We start from the raw sequence: 27,936 nt of genomic DNA, 5'->3' as shown, positions 1-27,936 counted from the left end.
TTCGGTTTAAGATGGCGACTCTCTAAGGCTCTCTAATTGAGAAGTAATCGGACATCAGTACATCACTACGTGTATAAATGGTATAAATAAAATAAATGGTATCTAAATCACAACCAAACAATGCATTTAGGAGCAATAAAGTTAGCTCAGAAACAGAGGTAAATTTCGTTTCACACTTTAAAGGTTGCTTACCTTTATATTTATTATTTTGCAGGGAAGCTAAGCTAGCTGCAGCTTTTCCCAAAGGGATACGTTGTCAAAAATGCTTGGAATTTGGACACTGGAGTTACGAATGTAAAGGAAAACGAAAATATGTTCATAGGTCTTCGAGAACACAAGTGATGAAGAAAAATTTGAATAAAGTCGACAATGCGTAAGTATAGAGTACGAAAAAACTGTTTTAAAGTATACTTTTTCAAGCTTTCAAACATTGTTGACGGAAATGTGCATGTTGTGTTGGGAGATTGTTGATTTAATGCCAGGTGTGCAAAAAGAAAAGTATTCCTTTGAATTCCTTTGAATTATAGAAAATGCTGATACGAGTATTTCGATAATTATTTAACTTCAGAGTATCTGCTATTATTGTTGTTAGAAGATACATTTTTTTAACCGAGTGCTTGCTCCCAACCGGCAATTTGCGTCTTAGCCAGATAGCTCATTCTGCTTGTAAAGGTTAAAGGGCTATTATTTAACATTTTTGATTATTCTTACGGTGTGTTACCTTTGTTATAATAGGCAAAGGTATAAAGATAACCATCGAAAAACGCAAAACAGTACCGAGGTCATTGGCGGAACTAGCGCCAGGGTGGCCACTCAATTTCAAATTTCAAATTCCCGATTTTTTCCCGACTTTTTCCCGGTTTATGTATGATTTTCCCGACCGAAAAATTTTTCAACTGGTCGGATTACTTTAAAATTGTTTGACCGTTTGAGAAACCGTTTTGAAGTCTTGATAAAGATAATTGTTCAATTTAAATAAATTAAGCTTAGATCGTTTAGAAATGGGGCAATTTAATTTGGCGATAGCGGTGCTCTCAGTCGGATATGCAAGTTTTTGACTGCGTTATGTTGCTTGTAAACAGTTCTGCTTGATTTATATTTTTTGTAGTCTAAAACTAATGTTATTCCGAAATATTTATCATGTAAGAGGAGAAAATAAAAATGATTGACACAGTCAACCCCAAAATCCATCAGCGTCAACTCAGGTGCAGGCAAAACTGCTGGATTATCCTAAAGTTATAGAGGCGTGAGTTATCAAAAACTTTTTAACAAAATATGTTAGAAAATTCTCACGACTGCCCGCAAAGTGCAAACCAAACGTGGGAGTGAAACCCTTGATCGTCAACTGCGGGTAAAGATCATTCGGAAAGTTTTTTTTTCGGAAAGTTAAGGTTAATCCCAATATCTCAGATTGATTTGGAGAAAAAACTGAAGATGGCTGCTACACTGTACGGCGAATTTGAAAGGCTCCAGGTGGTACCGAGCAGGCCAGAATTCGGGCATGTAAGTTGTACGACTAGATGCTAACGAAGCGCAATGGATCATGGAGGAGAAATTTATGCGAAAGTCGATTACAACCAATTATCGGGGGTCAAGTTTTTCAAAGCTCCTACTCGCGGGATGGTTCTTAACGGATGCAAGTTTGTTTTAGCGGATAAGTTCGTGAAAAAATGTATGATATGCATGCATTTTTGCATGAATATCAAATTTTGAGTTAAATTTCATGAAAAAATATTCATTAGCTTGTTCACATTATTTTTTCTATGTTGCCCGTTAGAAGGTTAATTACTGACGTGTCAAGGTTCCATCCCACACTGGGGTGGGACACGTGCCATTAGGCCGTATGAATAAAAGAGTTAGAGCAAACTCTCCCATAAGATTTACACGGGAAAAGCAAAGCAGCCTGTTTCATTCAAGTATGCAAGTATGCAAGCAATAAGAGATTTTAAACATTTTGGCATGTTTTATTCAGAAATATAAGTCTTTAATTGATTTACATTATGATTTCTGATAAGTGTCTGGTATTGGGAGACACAATTTTTAAGTAATGATTTTTTTCGATTTCTCATTTCGCTTCTAAAATGGTTCATTAGTGATTCAAGTACGTGTATCCTTTTTTATTGGAAAATAGTTTTCTATATTACTCTTCCAGTGAAAAAAACTGAAGTTATGCAGTGTTGCTTTTATATATGTCAAAATCCTTAAGTGTCCGGTTATGGGTGACTTGCCCCTAATAATGCCTCACAAGTCTCCATAAGATTTTGGAATATTTTGTTTTCCGCTCGGTGAACGACTAGTGAAGGTGCCATTTGCTAGTGTGGTGTCGATCTAACTCGTAAGTAAACGAAGTACGTATTGACCAGCCGAACTAACACACTTCGGTCAATTGGACGCTGTTAATCGAACCAAGAGGATAGTGGAGCGGGGTTCGGGTTCAAATCACAATTCCGAAGAAGTGAGCCGAATGAACTGAGCTGAACTCAAACTGAAGTGGCGAGATGAAAAAAACCTGAAAGGCGCCCTGAAGATTTTGATTGAAAAAATGCAGCTATTGAAAAAAAAACTTCTCGGGCGGGTATTTCCCGGTTTATTTGTGAAATTCCCGGCTTTTTCCCGACTGTTAGTGATTCCCGACTTTTTCCCGGTTTTCCCGATTTTCCCGACTGAGTGGCCACCCTGCTAGCGCTCATTTCTAGGGATGGGGGGGGTGCAGTGTAACCCCGGCATTTTTTTCGCCCATTTTATTGGTCGGCCAAATCAATTTTTCAAGGGGGGCTTAGCGCTTCATAGTTCCGCCAATCACCGAGGTCCAATTGTCAGGAACAGGCCAGAGGACCTAGTATTGTCCGGTAATCGCTCGATTAATCGAATAATCTATTAGAGCATAGAACAATCGAATAATTTGTAATCGAATACTACTGGCACGAGTAAAGCTGGAATCACACGAACCACCAGCGAACATCATCGGCAACGTATCGTAACGGAACGTCAGTGATGGTCGCTTGCACTTTCAATGTACGTGTACGCATTCACACGCGTTCGAAATGTCACATCACGAAACGTCAAGGCACTCGTGTGAATGCGCACATTGAAAATGCATGCAGCCATCACTGACGTTCCGTTACGATACCTTGCCGTTGATGTTCGGTGATGGTCAGTGTGATTCCAGCTTAATTCAGTAATCGAATAGTTCGAAGTGGAGAAAAAATTGTGAATAATCCCCATTAATCGTTCATAATCGTCCGATTAATCGAATTGTTAAGCGAAATATTCGAATAACTTTCACAGACTTCCTAAAAAAATGTGCAGATTTTCGCAGATTATTTTTAAACCAGAAAATTCTGGTTTAAAAATAATCTGACGAGTAGCCGGAAAACTGCTCGATTTTTTCGGTTTTGCAGACATTTTTGACGTAGGACTACGTCTTACGGCAAGTTTTGAGATAGGGTGTCATTCCAAAAAATCGAAAAGTCTGAGCGTCACGAAAAATGAAAGGTTTTGAGCGCTAATAGCTCAACGGTTTTCCGATCGATTTTCAATATTCTTACACCAATCTGGCAAAGGGTGAACATGTGCATTCCATAACCTCTTACACCAATCGATCGGAAAATCTTCTAAGAATCGACTCAAATAAAGAAAAGTATGGATTCTTGATGTTGAACGATTAAAAAATTGAAAATAATGAACCTATGTTTTACCAGAATTCTCGCTTCGTGATTGGTTGGAAGATTCTTTACGATGATCTAAACCTATACCAATTTGATATCTGTGCTTGGGAAGTAAGCCAAAACAAGTGACCAAGTTTCCTCATTTCAACAAGATTTCTTAACACCGCAGTTCAATCTAGACCATTTTGATGTCCTTGGTTGGGAAGTACGCCAGAGAGAGTAACAAAACCCCCTCGTGCTAACAGATTTCTTACGAACGCGATTAAACCTAGTCCAATTTGATGTCTGTGTTAGGAAAGTGTGCCAGAAAAAATGACACAAGTTCGTTGTCCCAACAGATCGCAAATTCTTTACTGCGAGACGATTAAACCTCGGCGAACTTGATATCTGTGTTGGAAAAATGTGCTACAGCTGTAGTGTTCGGTTATAATACAACTGTATGAATACGCATGCTTGCCGTTTCATTAGAAGTGTAGTGAAAAGATGTGCTGTTGATAAAATAGGATTGAATTGGTAAAATCCCTTCAACGTGGGAAACCGTGGATAATAAAAAGAATCTTTAATTTCAGTAAGGTAGCAGGAAAGCAATAGTTTGTGTTCTTGATTTTGTTAAATTATTTTCAAATGCACAATCTTTTGAGAATTGAACGTATGCAATGTTACTACTTTGATAAATGTTATATACAACGCATGTAGCATGGATATATGTTGCATATAGCATGTATACATGAAGAATCGAATGATTACAAGCATGAATACATGCCACTATCACTACAAAGAGACTTACGTAGTTCTGCGTCACCTATATATGCGGTCGTGTCTTGTACACAACCCCTCTGATTTTTTAGAAAATATGGCATCTCTGCCGGCGTGTGTATTTATTATCTGCAAAAATCTGGCTAAGATTTGATAATAATACCCATTTGCCGGCATACCGGGTTTGCTGAGTGAAACGAACAGAACGTATCCAACTTTTTACGAGCCATAATCAGAGGTGTGAAATTGTCAAAATTTTGCGGACCAAACATCCATGGACGGCGACAACTTGGAACCAGCCAGTATACCAAAAATAACAGCCAATATTACTGTTTTACCTGACTCACTGCGAATATGCGTATTATTGAAATAAAACGTAACCATGCGTTTTATTCGTTTATGACGCATATGCAGTTAATATCGATAACAAACGATTTTTTATAAGTTGTGCTTTTGTTATTGCATTCAATTTGTAAAAAGTGTAAGGGTCCATGCCTAGTGGCACGGGCGCAGGCTTGAAGTAGGACTACGAATGTAGAGCAATTCGTCTCCCAATCGTAACACCGGACAGAGCATTTCCCACCAATTTAAGCCCTTCTGCTTCCGCGACCAAAATTCGGGTTTTCTAGCTTATTTAATATTCTATTATAGCAGCTTATTGTCAATTGCAAGTAAAATTGTACCATCCAAAGTGCGATATCGCTCATAAAAGTGCTATTTTGCATTAAATCGTTTCGGTATCTTCGGCGCACTTTTTCGTTATCTTCACGGTTGCCAGTATGCCAGATAAATCTGGATTTTGCCAGATTTTTGATTGCGCGCCAGACCAACAGACAAAGCTTAAAACCTTCCAGATATTTGGCACTGTGCCAGATTTTCTATTATCCGTCTTGCAAAAAGGTCATCACTTCTAATTTTGGACAAAATTTTGCATCTACGGTGAGCAAACCGAGCAAGATTTTTTCAGGAAAACGCCTCCCCGTCGGACTAATTTACCACCAGATTTTTGCCAGACACTTTTATTCGTGTTCGCCAGATTTTTGGGAAAACCAGGTGGCAACCTTGGTTATCTTCCAAGCAATAAGTGCGCCGAAGAGACCGAAACGATTTAAGCTAAAATAGCACTTTTATGAGCGATTGCGCACTTATCGATTGGACAATTTTCCTTGCAATTAACAATAATAGATCGATGTTTCGAATCCAACACGGTCGGCGTAATTTCTACTCCACACCAAACAATAATCGGCTGCTGCCGAGTTTTACCACCTTTGCCGCGTCCGGACAGGGAGATAAAATCGTAACTCTCATTAAACAACGCGAAAATGATTCAGTAGTTCTTGAAAGAACTGATTGTTTTCTACCAGCAGCTAATAATACGAATCGAAGAAATTTACTGCTTGGCAGCAGCTTTTTTCGGACCGCATTCTCCGTTAGAACTTCTTTTGGCTTTGGAGTTTTCGATGCCTTTGCTATGGTCTTCATCGACTTAGTAATCTTACTTCTCGCTAGCAAGTTTGGTAGGCGAACGAACCGGAAGCGCCAGTTCTTTGTTTGGACCAGCTTTCTCTTGTTGAAAACTAACTTTCAAAGTCTTTTTCACGAATGTGTCCAACCTTGAAACGTCACAATTGTAGCTGGCGGCGATATACTTCTAGACGGCTTGCAACGAGGATCCGTTGACTCTTCGGTTTATTGGCGTCTCGCATAGTGAATTTGAATGTCTTCGTTGCCTTATTCCGGGGAAGAACAACGATTTTCGAGCGGATTCTATAGAGCGTAAATTAAATACAATCAAACTTTGATCCCTTTGATTCAAAGGGAATTTAATCCATAGCTGTTCTCCTATATATTTCTGTCATCCGTGTTAGGGAAGTATTGGCGTGGGAAGGCAAAAATTTTTAGCAAAAATAAAATTAAAGCAACGTCATGAGTTAGAAGACCGCATGGTGAGTCACCGTTAAATATGACGTTTTATAGATCAAACCAGAAGAAATTCTTCATGATTCAAAGAATCAGCGACATTTGGAAATTTAATTAAAGAAATTTAGTATACAGAAAATTTTCATCTCTTCATTAACAAATTCGTTCGTCCTAAAAAGGACAGGTTGTGGTAATTTATGAGGTTGAAAATCCGGCCAGCAGAATGGCTTGAATGTTTGAAACAACACCTCCCAGGGCAATGGTGACAATGGTTACCGGACAGAGCATTTTCCATTGATTCAAGCTCTACCGCTCCCGCAACCAAATATTCTAATATAGCTGATAATAGATCGATGCTCCGGTACCAACGCGTTCTGCGCACTCTACACGCTACACTAAACAATGATCGGCTGCTGCTGCTGCTGCCGTTGCGCTGCGTTTTACCAGTTTGCCGAGTCCAGTGAGGGAGATATAACCGCAACTCTCTGCTGTCTGCTCTGTACCGTACTCCGTACCGACCGATGCCAATGCGAAAATGATGCCGTTCGCCAGCTTACTTCTGATTATATACCAGAGCAAACGGCAGCAAGTTGTAACAAGGGCGGAACAACGTAGGGCAGAGAATCATAGACACGAAAGAAAGGCGGTACAACGTACAACGAAACCGTACATTGTTTGAACAAAACCGGTGTCCGGTGCTTCCTTAATGAAGAGCTACCAGTTTCTGCAGAGCAACCTAATATGAAGCATCGTCTTCATGCCACCGAAAACCAGTGGAAAGGCCGCAAAGCGCGATAGGAAAAAGAAGAAGAAGAAGCCACGCCACTAGGAGAGCAACGCTATTTTCTTTCATTTAATGCCGACAGGGATGGCACGGCAACGGGCATGGCAGACGTGCACTCACAGTTGTGTGTGGTTGTGCCGGGTGAGTTTGCCAAGCGCGCCGTCTCGGAAGGTACCAAAGTATACCGGCCTATAGTAAATGTGTCTTGTCAGGCTTCTGTAACTATACAATTAGCCCTTTTTAGGGCCTAATATATAAATGAAGATGCAATTCGATTTTCTCACTAAACGCTTTGCCTCGAATTACGAAGTGGCGCAGTTTTCTTTTCAAAGAATTTTGCCAGGTAATGTGGCTTTTCCGTTTCATACTTTCCAGAAAGAATCACGAAATGGCATAATTTTGCATATGTAGGTAGGTATATGATCAGTTGTATTCAGTAAGTATGTTATAGTACAGGACAATTATTCAATAACTTTTTCTGCTCATTAACGAGCGCTTTTATTGAAACTGTTGGAAATTGGTGTGGAACTTTTATATTTAATAATTTGGCTAAACTATAATGGTCTTTTCGACTCCATAATGGATCTGTTGTGGGAAAGTTGCTGGAAAGAAGGCAACTTATTAAAACAAAATGAACAAAATGAAACTGTGAATGCTTGCATCTGTTTGTTCATTTGTTACAATAACCTGATGTTTTTAACATGAGTTCGCAATATTTGTCGTAATGCCGTTTAAACATCTAATTACTGTACGTGTTAAAGCTTGGATAAATAAACTGCCAACTTGTCATGTGCATTTTTATATGAGGAATATCATTCAACTCAATTCAACTGTCTGAGTCTCAATTCAACTGAGAAAAATCAATTCAACTGCTTCATATACTTATTCAGTAGTTCTTAAAAGAACTGATTGTTTTCTACCAGATATTAATAATACAAATCGAAGAAATTTACTGCTTGGCAGCAGCTTTTTTCGGACCGCATTCTCCTTGGAACGACTTTTTTTGGCTTTGGATCGTTATTCTCGGTACCGATGCCCATGCGAAAATGATGTGGTTCCTCGGATTACCGTTGGTTATATATCAGAGCAAACGGCAGCAATTTGTAACAAAGGCTGATCCACGTAGAAAAGGGAATGGCAGAGAAGAAAATAAGGCGTGACTTTGTACGTTGTTTGAAGCTTCCAGTTTCTGTAGATCAAGCATCGTCTTCATGTCATGGCACCGACAACCAGTGGAAAGGCCGCAAAAAGCGATAGGAAGAAGAAGAAGCCACGCCGCTAGGAGAGCTACGCTATTTTCTTTCGTTTGTTGACTACGGCTCAGTCAAGCATAATATCAAGTTATAGTGAGTGTGGCTGGCTGCCGGGTGAGTTTGCCATGCGCGCGCCGTCTCGGAACGTACCAAAACAGTCACCAAAGTACAAATACTCATAGTAAATGTATCTGGTCAGGTTTCTGTAACTATCCAACAATTAGCCCTTTTTAGGGCCAAATATATACATGAAGATGCAATTCGATTTTCTCACTAAACGCTTCGCCTCGAATTACGAAATGGCGCAGTTTGCTTTTCAGAAGATTTTGCCATGTAATACAGTTTAAACATGACTGGCGGCTCGTACGCGCATAGTTGACAAACTTCCAATTTGTCATGTTCATTTTAAATTGAGGAAAAATGTGAGAAAAATCAATTTAACTGCTTCGTCTACTTACTTAGCAGTTCTTAAAAGAACTGATTGTTTTCTACCAGATACTAGTAATGCAAATCAAGGAAATTTACATCTGGGCAGCAGCTTTTTTCGGGCCACCTTCTCCGCTGGAACGACTTCTTTTGGCGGCTTTCGGTGCCTTTGCTGTGGATTCCATTGGCTTAGTAGATTTTTGTTCGGGGGCAGCCGCATATTTACTCCAGTAGTACAGCTTTAATCGGAGCCGCCTTTACAGCAGTTAGCAAATTTAATTTGTTATCGTCCGTTTTATCAACCTTGAACGAATCGGAAGCGCCTGCTCTCTTTGTTTGGACCAGCTTTTCGACCTTTTCGACAGCTACCTAATTTCAAAACCATTTTCACGAATGTGACCAAGCTTGAAACGTCACAATTGTGGCTGGCGGCGATTTACTTGAAGACGACTTGCAGCGAAGATCCGTTGATTATTCAGGACATTGATAGCAGCGAAAACCATATCGTTCGCTGGCGGACGAGTCGATGGCTTCTTCGGTTTGTTGGCGTCTCGCTCAGTGAATTTGGATGTCTTCGATGCCTTATTCCGGAGAAGCAGCAAGCAGCAACAGCTAAAGCCTAACAATTTTCGAACGGATTCTATTACAAGGCGTAAACTAAATACAATCAAAGGAAGCTTAAACCATAGCTCATCTCGTATATATTTCTGTCATCTGTGCTTGGGAAGCATTGACGTGAGGAGGGAAAAAAATGAAAATATTGAATTAATGAATGTTCGTCTAATATTTTCTTAATTATCACATGTCTGTTAGGGAAACATGTAATAAACTATGTAGAAATGGATTTTTTGAAAAATTTCCAATCGATTGATACCAATATCTCTAGAATCTATTGAGGGATGACTGAGTTATAAGCGTGTAAACCATAACCACTTTTCGTTACATGTTCCCTTTTCGTTTTTCTGAAGTGCACCCCAATATAGAAATCAAAGAAGTAGTCCTACTTCAAAAGTTGCATATATAACAATTCAGTTTTACAATACAATTATTGCGTACTACTGGCACTTGAAATATAACGTTTAAGTACGTTATTTTTAGTGATCAAAATTAACGATATTTTCGATACAAGGGCGATATTTTTCGAAACCTTTCGAACCAACACGATCCCGCGAACACAACGCATATTCGCAGTGAGTCAGGTAACACAGTAGTTAAATTATAGCTAAAAGGCTGTGTTTAACTGCTTTCTAATTAGTTTCAGTAGTCTTAAAATGAATAAACCTTTAAGTAAGCACCAGAACCAAAAGTACCAAAATCAATGAGTGGGACATGGACAATGTACCATGTACCCCCGCTGGAATGACCTTCTTTAATCTGAACATTTTTAATCTGTACCCCGTTGGTATGAATGGGTTCACATTAAAAATTGCTCAACCGTCACACATAATTGGCGGTTAAGTTGACCGTGTCTGCAAATTGAAAAAAAGGAAAAAAAATTAATGCGTTCCCTCTTGCTCAGCAGCTTTGGCAATACAGCTCATATGCAACTTACCTCTCTTCAGCACCTAAAATAGACCGTATTAGTTGAAACTGTCGAGCCAATTTCCTCTTCTACAATCCAGACGTGTAAAATGATTTCGAAACGTTTGTTTTCGTCAAACCAAAACAACAAGTTCATAGGGTGCGCGCCTTATGCGTATGTGAAACTGAATAGAGTTACCAAATATTCAGATTAAAAATGAATTCACCTAATCTGAACGCGGTGTTTTTCATATTAGCGGGGGTTGAGTGTATGTAGTTTGACAGCCACACCACTCCGTTGGCCATAATGGCGGAGGTGTTCGTAATATTTGAACAGCATTTTTGACATTTCCCTAATACATCGCACGTTTTCTTTCCGCGCGTTCACGGTAAAACTAAAGGAATATAGGGATAGAAAACGTGCGATGTATTAGAGAAATGTAAAAACTGTTGTTCACATATTACGAACACGTTCGCCATTATGGCTCGTAAAAAACTGGATAGCGATGTCATGCTGTCTCATTTACGCAAATGGTTGGATGTTGACTGCATAACCATGGCTGCCTGGTACTACCGTGGATTCTTCTGAACAACTCTTCAGCTCAACCAGCATAAAATGAGTTAAAGATAGGCGCAAACCTTGTGTTACCTGTCATCATTTTAGTTTTGTCTATAATAGCGAATTCATAAATTAACCTGGGTTCGTGCTAACTCCAACCCTAAATTTATGAACGATACGGACAGTTTGACACATCGACCCGTAAACCGTAATGCTAGACAGTTTTAACCTGCGCTTCAAACTGAATGTTGTCAGTTTAACCGAGATACAATCTCGGTTAATTTATGAACGCTTTGACAGCACTTCGATTAAAACTGACAAGGAAACATCACTATCGGTCACAGGCTTAGAGCTTAATCATATACCATAGTGTAGTCCTGTCGATCCAGAACTTCACTGCACTGCTTGTATAGGTGTAGCCTATGGAACTTTTTTGAGAAAACTTAACTTGAAATTTGTATGGGCATTTGACTTAATGGAGGCGCATGGTACATTGTGAATATCAGGAACGTTTAAGCACTGACGAAGTTTAAGTAACAGTTCAAAAAGAAAATGATATGGTTTGGAAAAGGATGACTTGATTACGCAACAAGCATTTCTAAAATCCTTTTTTTGCTCACCTGGAAGTGTTATTAAACTTTTCTCATACTGATAATACGTTAATTGCGGTTCAAGTTATTGGTTAACGATGCAGGACGGTATTTTCTCTCTATTTAACTAAATACGGTGGCATAATTGAGACAAAAGTTCAGAGATGTTTACAATAGTTTTACTGCTGGATAACCGAAAAAAGCGTTCTTCTTTACCTTTTCTTTGTTACGTATCATGTTGAATAAAACAGCAATTGGAACTTTGCAAATCTACTCCAGCAAATCTGGTTTGATGGGCAGCGAAATTGCCAAGCAATGGATGAAGGAGGTGGCTAGGCGCTGGGATCAACATTTCGATACATTGCTGAATGGTCAACAAGATGGAGCGCTCAACAGAAATAGGAGAACGACTGAAGATAATGGACAAGCTATGGATCCATTAACGAGGTTATAAAAGCAGCGAGATAGCTGAAAAATGGCAAAAGCAGTTGGAAAGGATGACATCCCTGCTAAACTTTTGAAAGTCGGGTGCAAACTTTTGAAAGAACGGATGCAATCCATCAGGTTATACTAAAAGGTATAGACTGAGAAGGAAATTCCTACGGACTGGTTAGAAGGTCTCATGTTCCCTATTTACAAAAAAGGACTTTTACTCGAATGCAGCAATCACCGAAGCATTACTTTCCTCAATTATGCATACAACATTCTCTCCCGTATCCTGTTTCTCAGAGAAACTGATGCCGTTGCAGGAAACCTTTGTTGGCGAATACCTGTACGGTATTCGAGAGGAACGCTCCAAGACGGACTAAATGTTCACCTTGCGACAAATCCTCGGTAAATTGCGGGAATTCAACTTGCAGACTCACCATTTGTTTATAGACTTTAAGGCGGCGTACGGTTCCGTTAAACGCAATGAGCTGTGGCAAATTACGATTGAACATGGTTTTCCAACAAAACTGATAAGACTGAAACGTTCTATTGTTAATAGTTCCAATCAAGCATTAGGATAACGGGTGAAACATCGGGCGCGTTTGTGATTTGAAGTAAGATGACGGGCTATCGAATTTGCTTTTCAACATTGTATTGGAAGGTGCTATTCGAAGAGCAGGCGTGTAGAGAATCGGTACCATTTTCACGAAATCTCATATGCTCCTAGCGTTTGCGGGCGACATCGGTATCATCGGTGTTAACCGTAGAACTGTGGAAACAGCGAACACGCGTCTTAAATCATGAATTGCATGAATCATACCAAGTAAACCAAGATGCGGATATTGTGAAGCGACTAAACCACGGCAGGCTAAAATGGGCTGGTCACGTAACAAGGATGTTGGATGAAAGACCAGCGAAAACAGACAGCGTACCCGTTGGATGAGCGCTGTTGACGTAGCAGCTAGAGCAGCAGGTGTTAGTGGTTACTGGGGGAGCGGCAGCCCAAGACCGAGGAATGTGGAGACGGCTCCTGAATTCGGCATAGATTCGATAAGTGGATTGTCGCCAAAAAAGTCAAGTAAGTAAACGATGAAGGTGTTATTGGACATAGTTGAAGATGACAGAGTTTGAAAAATTAATTCGTGGTCCGGTTATAAGCAAATGATGGAGTAGCCGCAAATCGCTCAGAAAAAATTGAACATCATTTTACTTCCGCCTGACTCAACCTCGGTTCTGTAAACGGCATATATGTTTGCATGTTTGGTGTTCTGAATTGAAACTACAATGTAATTGAAAAAGCAAAAATTCGTGCAGGATTGTTTTTTGCATGTTGCGTATCTTGAAAAATCAAGACAAAATTGCGCTGGTGTATTAAATTCATATGGATGAAGACTTCATCAATGAAGACGTTCAGGTACCATGAATACCATGATACTATAAAAACTTTCAAGCCTTGGTACCAAAGCATGTCTAGAATTGCCAATACATTGTTCCGCTTTGTCAAGATTGTGATGCCATTGAATTTTATTCAATTCAATTCAATGGCATCACAATCTTGATAAAGCGGAACAATGTATTGGCAATTCTAGACATGCTTTGGATGCATTTGGATGCAGGAATTTTTTCTATGGTGAATTAAGACCTTTGCCTTCTTTAAGAAGGGGGGATCCCATACAAATGAAATACAAATTTCCTCATAACTCGAAAACTAATCAAGCAAATGGAACCAAATTTGGCATGTGGGGTTTTTTAGAGGCATGAATTTATTTTATGATGGTTTCCGTTTGAGGCCCCTCATCCCTGTGGTAGGGGGATAAGGACTCTCACACAAATAAAATAAAAATTTTTGCGTATGTGCTATATTATATGCTATGTAACGAGCGGTAAGCTATAAAAGTAAATTGGTCAAACCTTCTCAGAACAAGAGACGGTGAATCGACGCCTGTTGCCATTCATATCAAATGAGAAGGACATTCGAATGGCTCGTCATATTTGCGATGAACGTGCTTTGGCTTTATTTGAGAATTAGGAATTCAATCTGAATATTTTGCTCTTCTCTTTTAAACATTCACTTAACTTTTAAACAATGGCACTCACAAATTCTTATAAACATACATATGCCAGAAATGCAGTTTATATTAGTCTTTGATCTAATGTACCCTTAGGGCTGTATACCTTGCGGTTTTTTAACTCGATTTGTAAACTAAATTTACATTTTTCTCTCAATAAGTACAATTTGCACTGCCATTCTATATTTTGAACGGATTCGTATTTCGAACGAAAGTTTCTTCGAACGTAATTTCCGCCAGCAAAATCAAATGGGCAAAACATCTCGTTCGAAACAAGTCGAACAAAATAAAGATTCGTTCGAAATACATAATAGGGCTGTTGATCTCAAAAATTCTAACTTCATCGTGTTTTACAGATAGTTTTACATAAGAATCACTCATCGCACCGAGGTGTTCTTTGCCGATCCCGAGATATAGCGTTTTAAAGCAAGAAACCCGCCATTTTTATTTAAAACAAAGCAAAATTATTTTTTTTGAAGCTGAGTCTTTATGCAATGTCAAAATACTTAGCCATACCGTGGAAGCATGTATATAATGAAGTATTTCGTAACAATGTTGCCAACTTTTCAGTTTGCTGCATGATTAATTACATTAATTAAGGGAATATTTGTCTCGTAGCAACAATAAACAATCTATCTATTTGCGTTTTGGTGTGTTCTTATCTATCTATCTGCGAGATTAAAAACATCTTACAATGCTGCGATCAAACAACTAAAGTATATTATACGCCTTTTTGAAGCAATATTGTCCCATTTAGTATTAACCCTCCCATGGGTAGGTGGTTTGACGAGCACTTCGGCATCCGCCTAAATTTTATTTCCGCATGTAGAATGTAATATAGTTTAAGTTAGATATATGTGTAGTATGTAGATTGCATAATTTACCTTTACGTGTAGTATGTGTCTAGTAAAGCGGAATCGAACGGATCTGATTTTAAATCAAATCCGTTTAGGCCGAAGCATCGGGAGGGCTTACTCAGTTCCCTAGATGAAATGCTGATATGTACAGAAATCCCAAGTAACATTTTTGTTGTATAATAGCTTATCAATATATCAAGCATATCATGGGAATTAGCTGTACAATAGTTGAACAAGCTATTCTCAAAACAAAATTGTTTGTTGGGATTTCTCTAGAAAACTGAAACCAAATCCTACCCACCATTCATGAGATTTTGACTTACTCATGATAATTTAAAATTATCGCTAGTTAGAACGAACGAGTGTTCAAAAATAATGTGATGTCTTTATTTGCGTAATCGAGACATTTTCTATGGGGTTGCCATAGGATTTGTGGCTGTTATGCGATTATGAGCAGCACAGCACTGAAAAATATACACACATGTGCATGTATACATATGTATACACATGTATGAGTGTGCATGAGTGCATAGGTATTCAGCTTTTTACGCGCTATAATGGTGGCCGCTAGAAATACTCAGAGGTGAGAGATACGCGGAAGCAGCCATCTTGGGAGCCAATCGAGCAGCGATAATTGTCGAAAGGGAGCCAATCGAACACGCATACTGTTTGCTTAAATGTTTGATTAACAAGTATTGAAATAGTTATGAAATCTACTTAAGCTATTGTCACGCACCTTGAATATTATTTTCGGACACAGTATGAATAAAGCTTTGCAATGCACTGATTAAGTTGAAAGATATATCGTTCTATTGTGCAAAATTGATGTAAATAAAACTGAAACGGTCATGTCGAAAACAATCAAGTCACACTGCTACAGCATATTGCTCCGCAGCAAATGCTGGCAGTTTTGGCAAATGCTGGCAGATCACTGATGCCAAATCGTTGGCTTTAGCGCGGAATCTAAATCTCTTACTGTGAGTATTTCTAGTGGCCGCTATAAATTGTGTTCGTAATACGCGAACAATCTTTTTGACAACTCTGCATACATCAAATCTGGCACTCTTCTCTTGCAACACTACAGTGCTCTTTCTTTCGTTTACGCCAAAGGAGAGCAAAAATGTGCGAAATGCAAATAAAACTATTGCTCTCCTTTTGCGTAAACGAATGAAAGAGCAACCATGCCGTACTGGAGAAGAGTGCCCAGTTTTGATGCATGCAGAGTTGTCAAAAAGATTGTTCGCATATTACGAACACAATTTATAGCGTCCGCCATTGTAGCGCGTAAAAAGCTGGATACGCAATGCAGCTTGCTATAAATTTACTTTTATCCAGCTTTTTACGCGCTATAATGGTGGCCGCTATAAATTGTGTTCGTAATATGCGAACAATCTTTTTGACAACTCTGCATACATCAAATCTGGCACTTTTCTCTTGCAACCCTACCGTGCTCTTTCTTTCGTTTACGCCAAAGAAGGAGAGCAAAAATGTGCGAAATGTAAACAAAACTATTGCTCTCCTTCTTTTGCGTAAACGAAAGAAAGAGCAACACTGCCGTACAGGAGAAGAGTGCCCAGTTTTAATGGATGCAGAGTTGTCAAAAAGATTGTTCGAATATTACGAACACAATTTATAGCGTCCGCCATTATAGCGCTTAAAAAGCTGGATATTATCTGACAACAGCGCCAGCGTAAGCGAGCGGCGTTTTCGAGCAGCGACTGTTGTTTGAGTCTTGGCTTAAGTAAACATTTGAAATGATCGTTTTGGCGATGGAATGAGGCTTCAGTGTTACGTCTGTTATTCTGTGGTTCTATGATGAATCGGAATTTTCTCTTATGCCTATGCTGCCATACTACAATTATTAATGGGCAGGAAGTTATAGTCAGTAGCTGTTTCCTGTGTTATTACTTCATTATTATTATTGTTTTTGCTACTAATGTCATACTAATAACCATCTTCACTATTGCTATCATTTCTGTTACTGTCACCAGTATTGTATTGTTTTGGATGTAATTATTACTTCCTTTTCTCACTTCTTTCCATTATTAGAGTGATTTGTATGTCTTGTGACTAATCGCGTTAACGGTATTCAACTAACAATATAAAATTATCATGAATGACGCTGCTTGTCTCCCAAAGACCCTCCCCGAGTAACCACAAGCATTAACGCATAACCCCATATTGGCTGTAGTTCGGCATCGCTAATACCAGACACAGACAGCGGTATATCAGCAATTCGCATGGTTAAAACTTTTGTACAAACATTGCTAATGCGTTTAAGCATTATCGTAAATTAGCATTATTAAAAACGCTATTTGCGTATCCAGCTTTTTACGCGCTATAATGGTGGCCGCTATAAATTGTGTTCGTAATATGCGAACAGTCTTTTTGACAACTCTGCATACATCAAATCTGGCACTCTTCTCTTGCAACACTACCGTGCTCTCTTTCGTTTACGTCAAAGAAGGAAAGCAAAACTGTGCGAAATGTAAACAAAACTATTGCCTTCCTTCTTTTGCGTAAACGAAAGAAAGAGCAACACTGCCGTACAGGAGAAGAGTGCCCAGTTTTGATGTATGCAGAGTTGTCAAAAAGATTGTTCACATATTACGAACACAATTTATAGCGTCCGCCATTATAGCGCGTAAAAAGCTGGATATAATGTTACAATCAAGGATGGTTCGATCACTTTGACTCAATTTTGATTCATTTAACAGTATCGTCTCAGCCGAGCAAAATTTGTTGAAATGAGGTATTGGACATTTGTAGAACTAGTTATTATCTACAATTTTGCTGAACAAAGTTTTGCTGTATCTTTTGTAGTTACGGTTCTACAATGCTAGTACCTCTAGTAACTAAATGAACGTTCATTTAGTCACTAAAGAGTTACTAGCATTGTAGCGCTGTAACTACAAAAGATACAGCAAAACTTTATTCAGCAAAATTATAGATAATAACCGGTTTTACAAATGTCTCATACATCACTTTGTCAATTTTGGCTCTGCTGAGGCGGTACTCTCTAATGAATCAAAATTCAGTTAAAGTGATCGAACCATCCCTGGCTACAATATGTTGCTTACAAGCTTCAGGACAAATCTTTAAAACGTACCGTAAATGTTAATAAAATGCTTATATCTGACTTCGTTTTTGCTTATTTACGGCCACTACTCATGCTCTGTTTCACCTAACTGCTGCTGTCTTTTTTCAACCAATTGAATTCGCAAATAAACTACGCACGACGATTTAAGTACGACTAATTACAACCCACTCATCTACAGCAGCTGTAGTTGAGATATCAAAAGCGCCAGTAAATGAATGATGCAGGGATACACGCACCTAGGTTCGAATCTAATTAAAGGAAACATTTGAAATGCGAAATAAAACGTGTTTCATTCATCGTAAATAATGGAACGCATAGCTCTAGAAGCTGTGTTAGAAACTGCGGACTTGAAAAATAAATATGAAAATATATTTATTTTTGTCTTTTGACATACCGGGCAAAATGATGTTTTCGTATTTTTTCACAAACAAGCTAAAAATAACGATCTGTCGATAATGCAGGCGAAACGATGTTTAATACACGCCGTAATGGTGCTTTAGCAATTGCTGTTATAATGCAGCTTTAATTTGACAATAGTGGGGCCCTTTTCCACTTTATTACGGCATTAATTGTACATGTAAAAAACATACATTATATGATATGTTTTGTAGTGCACTATAAAGCATTACAATTGAATTGATATAAAGCTTCATGCACAGACTAACAGACGTAACACTGAAGCCTCATTCCATCGCCAATAAAAACGATCATTTCAAATTTTCACTTAAGCCAAGACTCAAACAGCAGTCGCTGCGCGAGAACGCCGCTCGCCTACGCTGGCGCTGTTGTCAGATAATATGCAAGTAAATTTATAGCATTGATAAATTTATAGCGACGAAATCTGCGTAGCGCGAAGACTACACCAGGTGATGCTAATGTTTTTTCCAAGTTTTAGGGGTGTCATTGAAACGATGTTTTGTTAGAAAATTTGTTCGAAGTGTTACGTCTGTCAGTCTGTGCTTCATGGTTACTTGGGTCCTAATGCTGATGAGCTACTGTCGGAGAATCCATCAAGTCGACGATGGCAACTCACCGGCGGCCTGCTCCTCTCCATTCTTGCTACTGCCGTTGCGGTCGAAATCAATGGATCTCTCAAAAGCTATCCATTCTATCCGTTACCCAATCCTGGCAGACTTCAAATGAAATTCCACTTCTACCTAGATCTTTTTGGAGTATAGATCTTCAAGTATAAGCTGGTACTCGATTCTTTCGCTGATTCTAGGGATAGCGGAGGGCTATCCTCAATATACCATCATTCCCACTTCTTAAAAGATGATCATAGTGCTTAAAATATGGTCATGGAATCGGAATTTGTCGCTTCAATACCATCCTCACAGAGGGTTTTCAACTTCGCTAACATCTTATTAAGTCTTACTTCAGTGACAGTTTGCAATTAACACGGCATATATACATATCTCCAAGTGAAGTTTTACATGATCTACCATATCCTTCTTAGTTACAGAAATGCTTCAGTTTAACGACTATCTGAAGAGCATACCGACAAACCGGTTGGCTACCGCCACAAATAAGTACCCAGGTAACCAATAAGCATTTCCAATGCAATTTAAAAGCAAGCCAACAAGCGTTTAAGTTGCCTTAAATGCTACTTAAATGCTATTTTGGCAAAATATGCGACTACTTTACTGCTAGCCCTCTTATAGTGCTGACAATGGTTATTTGCAGCTAGTTACCAACAAGAAGAATTTAAATAGAATTGTGGATGCCAATTTACAACAGTTATGCAGTCAAAAAGCTGATAAACAACAACCTGCAGTATAAAACGCCAGGGATGCTAATAAACGACTGATTTACTGCTTATTTTAATGCTTATTGGTTACCTGGGGGGGGGGGGGGGGGAATAATTCGAGCGAATGCCAGTCCCCATTATATCGCATCTGCTCTATTATTCGGAAGTAGTTTTTCGATAGTTCTGGGTGATATTATTGCTCTTGAATAATAAATATTCCGCACAAAATATTCGCAAATTAACGCCAACAGCTACAATACTACAATGATGGCATGTAACGGCTGTGGCTTTTAATTAGCATAGGTGGTTGAACAGCGCTGGGTTGCCGACCATGATGACATGGGTAGTTGGGTAAATGAGTAGCGTCCATCCTAGCGAGTAGTTAGTTAGTAGCAGTATAGGATATGGGCAGGCATAGAATCCTCGTGACCGTGACTAACCCGAAAATTGCATCAATATGTTGACTAAAATTTCCCCTTTTTCTCTTTCTTTTCTTTTTCGTTGTCTGATCTCGGTCGTTGCTCCTCACGGCGACCCTAACGTTGTCGTGGAGGGCAACGAGGGATCAGCCATAGGTTGAAGACGTTGGAGAGGACGACGTGAAGTCGACGTAGGCCACAACTTATCACGAATATACGGGTAGACGAACAAGACTGACATAGGCAGAGAAGCGGATAAACAAAAGAAAGGAAAAGATCAAGATAAGTACCCAAGTAACAACGGTAACTGATTTGCAAGAGCAATGGTTGTTTATGGGTTGGTTTAAGGCGATCCAAGCTGCTTAAAGTAAGCACTTAAATGGTGTTTAAATAAGCGATGCTTAAGCTACTTTAAGTTTTTCAAACGAATTCTCTCTCAAAAGCTGACAAACAAGCTTAATAGCGGAGTTTTCTACTACAAAATCTGCTTATAAACAGCCATAAACATCAAACCGTTTTACGGCTGCTTAAAGGTGTTAAAGTGTAGAGTGGAAGCTTTCATTAGGCTCACAGCTTTCAAACTACTTTAAGGCTGCTTAAAGATGTTAAAGTGGTTTTACAAACTTCTACCAAGTTTTCTTTCGGCTCACAGCACACATACTGTCAGATCATAGAATTTCGCAATTTGGCTGACAGCAAAAGTTTGTCAGTTATCGACATTATCGACTGCTTCACGCTAGGCGGGCTAGGCTTCAGGTGTAAAGATATTCTCACTGTCTCTTCTGCAGATGCAAATGGGGCGGATCATACGATGAGCACTTAAGGATCAAAAGATGGCGGGTTCAATTCCCGGAAAAAAGACATGCATTTTTAATTAGCTAGCCCTAATTATTCGAATTAAAGTAATATTCGAAATTAAAAATATCGCGTTCGAAACATGTTCACAGCAAAATAAAAAAGGCCGCGTTCCATTTTTTTAAATTTAAAAATAGATTTTTTTTGGCTGCATAAAGGTTGACGAAGCGTTGATTAAGCGACTGGAAAAGCAGATTGCAAAACTATTTCTCGTTCTGAAAATATAATTGACAGCATTGCGCAAATTGGCTATTTAAAAGCGCAAAAAAGTTTCTATTAAGCTTCATTTCAGCTTCGAAAGCAGCTATTAATTAGCCTGAAGCTTGATAAAATCACCAGATTTAGATATTTAAGAGCTGAAAAAAGGTTATTATTTATAAACCTAAACCATAGGTCAACCACAGGTTGAATAAAATCAGCTATCCAGCTTTTTACGAGCCATAATGGCGAACGTGTTCGTAATATTTGAACAGCATTTTTGACATTTCCCTAATACATCGCACGTTTTCTTTCCGTACATTCCTTTAGTTTTACGGTGAACGCGCGGAAAAAAACGTGCGATGTATTAGGGAAATGTCAAAAATGCCGTTCAAATATTTCGAACACGTCCGCCATTATGGCTCGTAAAAAGCTGGATAAAAGCGTTTGGTCAGCCTGAAATTGTTACTTGGGTACATTCATTGTTATTGCTTATACAATTATAGCGGGTCTGCATAGCATAAGCAATATATCTAGAATGCCAGTGTCGCTGCAGTGCGCGTGGTAAACATCACACATGTTCAGATAATGTATTTACATTATATATGCAAATGTGTGTGTGCCTGAGATTCATCAAAAGGGGAATCTCATTGTCAAATTTTGACAACCAGTTTAAAATTTCAAATATGGCCGCCAAGTAATGTGTTTGGAAAATTCGCTTCCCAAGTAACAACTTCAGGCTGTTCAAACGCTTTTATAGCTGATTTTATTCAACCTGTGGCTGAACTATGGTTTAGAAATAAAAACCTTTTTGTCAGCTCTTAAACATCTAAATCTGGTGATTTGATCAAGCTTCAGACTTGTTAAAAGCTGCGATGAAGCTTAATAGAGGGTTTTGCGCGCTTTTAAATAGCCAATTTGCGCAATGCTGTCAATTCTATTTTTAGAACGAGAAATATTTTTGCAATATGCTCTTCCAGCCGCTTAATCAACGATTCATCAACCTTTTTGCAGCCAAAAAAATCTATTTTTAAATTTAAAGAAATGGAACGCGTCATTTTTATTTTGCCGTGAACATTGTCGAGCGCGATATTTTTAATTTCGAATAATTTTATTTCGTATAAGTAAGCTAACTAATTAAAAATGCATGTCTTTTTTCCGGGAATTGAACCCGCCATCTTTTGATCCCTTAGCACTCACCGTATGATCCACCCCATTTGAATCTGCAGAACAGGCAGTGAGAATATCTTTACACCTGAAGCCTAGCCCGCCTAGCGTGAAGCAGTCGATAATGTCGATAACTGACAAACTTTTGCTGTCAGCCGAATTGCGAAATTCTATGATCTGACACTATGTATGCTGTGAGCCGAAAGAAAACTTGGTAGAAGTTTGTAAAGCCACTTTAACACCCTTGAGCAGCCCCAGTAAACCATTTGGTTTGTATATCTCGATTGCAACTGAGGTATACGAAATCATATCTGAATGAAAAAGTTATATTTCGCGCCATATAAGAACATATATGTACACTCAAAATATATTTCACGTCGAAGTTACCTGAAAAATTATGTGAATATTTTCCATCCAGCTTTTCCTGTACTATTTACGTGATTTTCAGGTAGTACGCACGCATACTAATGCGTTAACTTGAAAATCAGATAGATGTTATCCAGCTTTTTACGAGCCATAATGGCGGACGTGTTCGTAATATTTGAACAGCATTTTTGACATTTCCCTAATACATCGCACATGTTCTTTCCGTACATTCCTTTAGTTTTACCGTGAACGCGCTGAAAGAAAACGTGCGATGTATTAGGGAAATGTCAAAAATGCTGTTCAAATATCACGAACACGTCCGCCATTATGGCTCGTAAAAAGCTGGATTATTTTTTCCAATAACAATCAGCTGAAAGTCACGTAAATCCCTGTAGAGAAATTTACGTGATTTTTCACGTGGAAAGGACGTGTGGATTATTTTGAGTGTACCAAAGTGGAGGCGATATACGTGCGAAAATTTTGACAACTATTTGTAATTTTATTTTGCGCAGTTTTTATAACACGCAACTAAATACTCCTGAATATATGATTAAGATACAATCAAATATTGCAATTGTCTATCCTGCTTTATAATTCACAGTCATGAATTGTATATGAAGACACGCATGACTGCAAAACAACTTATTATTCACTTCAATTTGACATACTCTAATCATTATGCAATTCCAATGTTAAATTGACATGAAAACGATTTAATGTGAACTTTCTATTACGATTTTGTGTTATCTGGGGCCTTAAAACGGTATTATGTTTAAGGCTGTTTAGAAGCAGAGTGTTTAGCAGAAAAATCCGCTATTAAGCTTGTTTATCAGCTTTTGGGAGAGAACTGGTTTGAAAAACTTAAAGTAGCTTAAACATCGCCTATTTAAACACCATTTGAGTACTTTATGCAGCTTTGATCGCCTTAAACCAACTCGTAAACATGCCATTGCTCTTGCAATTCAGCTACCATAGTTGGGTTGCTTCATATTTCTGAAAAAATCGGTGCAAAAGGGTGCAGTTGTGGGATTCAATCCGGACGAAACGATAAAGAACGATTAAAAACATTTCACTGGCATTAAAACACTCATCGCACTGAAGACAGCATCAACCAGCGCACAGATAAATAACAATGAGCAACTTTGACAATGAAGTTCCCGATTCTCAGGCTTGATTCATATTGATAGCATCATGTTTACCACAATGAGTCCTATCCAGCTTTTTACGCGCTATAATGATGGCCGCTATAAATTGTGTTCGTAATATGCGAACAATCTTTTTGACAACTCTGCATACATCAAATCTGGCACTTTTCTCTTGCAACACTACCGTGCTCTTTCTTTCGTTTACGCCAAAGAAGGAGAGCAAAAATGTGCGAAATGTAAACAAAACTATTGCTCTCCTTCTTTTGCGTAAACGAAAGAAAGAGCAACACTGCCGTACAGGAGAAGAGTGCCCAGATTTGATGTATGCAGAGTTGTCAAAAAGATTGTTCGCATATTACGAACACATTGTATCCAGCTTTTTATGAGCCATAATGGCGGACGTGTTCGTAATATTTGTACAGCATTTTTGACATTTTCCTAATACATCGCACGTTTTCTTTCCGTACATCCCTTTAGTTTTACCGTGAACGCGCGGAAAGAAAACGTGCGATGTATTGGGGAAATGTCAAAAATGCTGTTCAAATATTACGAACATGTCCGCCATTATGGCTCGTAAAAAGCTGGATAGCGTCCGACATTATAGCGCGTAAAAAGCTGGATAGAAAAACAGCGTCACTGGCATTCTATATATATATATATATATATATTGATTCTACTGTCTGCATAGAGTCAAGTTCTGTCATCGCTTCTTCCTCCTCATTAATTCATCATCATCAACCTCATCAACGCATTATGGCGCTAGCGTTGTCCGCATGGACTTTTTCTTCATTATCACAATCACCTTCTCTCAGCCTTGGACAGACTTGGCTCTAACTGCCCCACCTCGTACTGCAAACGGAAACGGAATATTGTCCCATTTAGTCAGGGGCTTGCGATGGGTGCCATGTTTTTGTTGCCAACATCTCAGCACATCTTGACAAGGTTGGCAGTAAATTTACTTGTCAGACGGTCGCTTTTCTTGCAATAGCGCCCTTCGTTAAGTCGAATGTCAAACACCGTTCGTTAAGATAGGGATAGCACCCCGTTGCATTTAGTATTATCAATCAAACATAAACCTGTAGAGCTGGCAACACTGTTGAGAAAAACTTTATTATATGCTGCAAAAATGCTTCCACGATATGGCATGGCAAAATATTTTTATATTGCATAAAGACTCACTGCTTCAAAAAAGTAATTTTGCTCTTTGTTTTACATAAAAATGGCGGATTTCTTACTTCAAAACGCTATGTCTCGGGATCGGTAAAGAACATCTCGGGGCGATGAGTGATTCTTATGTAAAAAAAATCTGCGAAACACGATGAAGTTGGAATTTTTGAGATCAAATTATACTCATTCAAAGGAAAATGTAAATTTAGTTTTCATATCGAGTTAAAAAATATTTGGCAGCACTGGTGTTCGACAACAATATCTTTTTCGAATTTCTTGGGTAATTTCCTTCGAAAATGCGAAAATGGTGTCTTTTTAAACCAAAGATATTTCCGGAGATACAAGTAAAAGTAAATAAGAGGGTTTGACAAAAACGGGTATTTTCCCTCAAAATGGAGGTGCTCCCATTTTTTCCTGCGTGGACTCATCACTGCGAGTCTGCGACCAGTATCCAGCTTTTTACGAGCTATAATGGCGGACGTGTTCGTAATATTTGAACAGCATTTTTGACATTTCCCTAATACATCGCACGTTTTCTTTCTGCGTGTTCACGGTAAAACTAAAGGAATGTACGGAAAGAAAACGTGCGATGTAGTAGGGAAATGTCAAAAATGCTGTTCAAATATTACGAACATGTCCGCCATTATGGCTCGTAAAAAGCTGGATTCGCTATGACGGCACCGCACGACCTCTTTTCCACTTACAGAACTGCCCGTAGCTGAATGCGTGAAAATTATTTCCGACATATTTCTGTCTTTTGCACTCCTTAACAAATCGCTATTCTGCTTCACGCATACTCGAAACTAATGTAGGTGTCTCCACTGCGGCGCCGTCATAGCGAATCCAGCTTTTTACGAGCCATAATGGCGGACGTGGTCGTAATATTTGAACATCATTTTTGACATTTACCTAATACATCGCACGTTTTCTTTCCGCGTGTTCACGGTAAAACTAAAGGAATGTATGGAAAGAAAACGTGCGATGTATTCGGGAAATGTCAAAAATGCTGTTCAAATATTACGAACGCGTCCGCCATTATGGCTCGTAAAAAGCTGGATAGTTGACCTATTGTGATATCGCCCGGGTGTTTTGCTGTATGACCTGCACTGCATTTTTTTTGCTATATTCGCTAAAGCGATATAGCGATATGCTTTTTAAATTTTATGTGTTCTTGTATGTATTATGGTTTACCCAAGGGTAAGTCGCTGAGAACATTCCGTTCCCCTCATTCATAGAAATTTTGTTCAGTCTGTGCTTTACTGTGCCGCTGAGGTGCTGTTCGAGTGAAACCTGTCCAACTCGCCTACGCCTAGCTAGACTGTTTTGATCAGGGGGCTGATATGACGTCACATTTTCGTTGCTCACATGAAAAAGGCGGCAAACACAAAGCGATTTCACAAAACGAATTTAACTAACCATTTTCACAGTTTCATATATTTCGCATCAATAGCTTACCTGGCATTGGCTATGTGATGCTTAAACCTTGGCTAAAATCAAACTAAAACTAACAAAAATTAGCAATTTACACATCCGACTCGGTTGTCAGCTTGAGCCCATCTATGACGCTGTCAGCTTGGGCCCGCTCTATGTTGGCTACGTTTTTTTTGTATAGGTTGGTATTGGAAGTGTCATTCCCGTGGTTTTGATCGTTTTGACAATAACAAACATTGGCAGGGCTGCCAATTTCTAACATTTCAAAATTTAAATGTCAAAAAGGTGGGCTACAGTGTGCCATGAACTGGGAAATAAATTTACCGCAATTGTAATCAATGAGGTATTGCCCTTCTTATGACTATTTAGACTACGTTGATAATCATTTAATGAAACATACCGCATCTTGCATTGTTAATCTGACACTAGAGTGGCGTTTAGTTTAATCAAGTTATAAGTCGGATTTCTTTTCAATTCCTTTTCTTTTTCACTTCATTTTCCTTGAGCGAAATCGTGTGCGAGATTCGACTGTGATAATCGTGTAAATCGGAGTAGTCTAAATAGGGGCAAATGTCGCAATAAGCTATTCCCTAAATTGAAGATAGAATTAACAAAAGGGCGAATGTCGCAAGCGTAAACAAACCGAGTGAGAGTTGATTTTCCTATGCTGGCCCAGCAAAAATTAACTCTCACTCGTTTTGTTTACATTTGCGACATTCGCCGTTTTGTTAATTCTATCTAGAATTGAGCCTGCAACAATGTTCTAAGCGACTTACCCTTGGGTTTACCCTTCCTTCAAAGCTTGATCAACTTTACCCACTTATTCCTCACTGCTAGTACTACCCCATATTATAGCCGTTCGAGGACTCACTCGTTCCTCTTACCAGTACACTTAACTATAGAAGGGACTTTTGCACTGTCAAGAGTGGGTAAATTTAGAATTCAGCATGAAGGATGAGCATGAATGGCTTGATTCTACTAAGATTCGAACCCACGACCACTCGCTTTGTCAGAGCAGACTCGGTAACCTTGCGGCTACGGAGCCCCCCTATGTGCTCCCATTAATCGAGGGAATATCCAACCGGCACCAAATTTTGGATTTTTACTTTCTGACCGAAAACGAACAATCTGGCAAAGTTTGGTTCAAACCCGTGAGGGTCAATTACATGGGACTCGAACACTTGAGTGGAATGACACAAGTAATAAGATTAAATTTTTTTTTATAGCAACAGTGGTCAACCAAAAACTATAAATATCAAGGTAGATTACGGCACGGCAAATACAAGCAAATCAAACAACACTTCATCGAGCTCTGAATCATCAACCTCAGATAGTAGCGACAGCGAAAGCAGCTCGAGTGGTACTACCAGTAGCAGTGGTAGTAGCAGCAGTAGTAGTAGCGGCGACAGTGAATCTGAATCTTCTAACAGTGATCAACAGGAATTTAAAACAAATAAGCAGAAAAAACGTAAACAAGAAATTATCAAAAGCAAAACGAAATATATTTAA

At 38.9% G+C, this 27,936-nt stretch overlaps 1 protein-coding gene across 1 annotated transcript; it reads left to right on the top strand.

The window, feature by feature from the left end:
• On the top strand, positions 1-27,936 carry LOC128739944 (zinc finger CCHC domain-containing protein 10). The gene is made up of 3 exons (XM_053835445.1): positions 1-158; positions 215-373; positions 27,654-27,936. The coding sequence occupies exons 1-3, from the start codon at positions 121-123 to the stop codon at positions 27,934-27,936; spliced, it is 480 nt and encodes a 159-aa protein (XP_053691420.1). The 5' UTR covers positions 1-120.

The sequence above is a fragment of the Sabethes cyaneus genome, chromosome 3 (assembly GCF_943734655.1).
Source record: "Sabethes cyaneus chromosome 3, idSabCyanKW18_F2, whole genome shotgun sequence".
Lineage (NCBI taxonomy): Eukaryota > Metazoa > Arthropoda > Insecta > Diptera > Culicidae > Sabethes > Sabethes cyaneus.
Note: the sequence above shows the minus strand (reverse complement) of the source record. Positions and strands in the feature narration are given on the sequence as shown.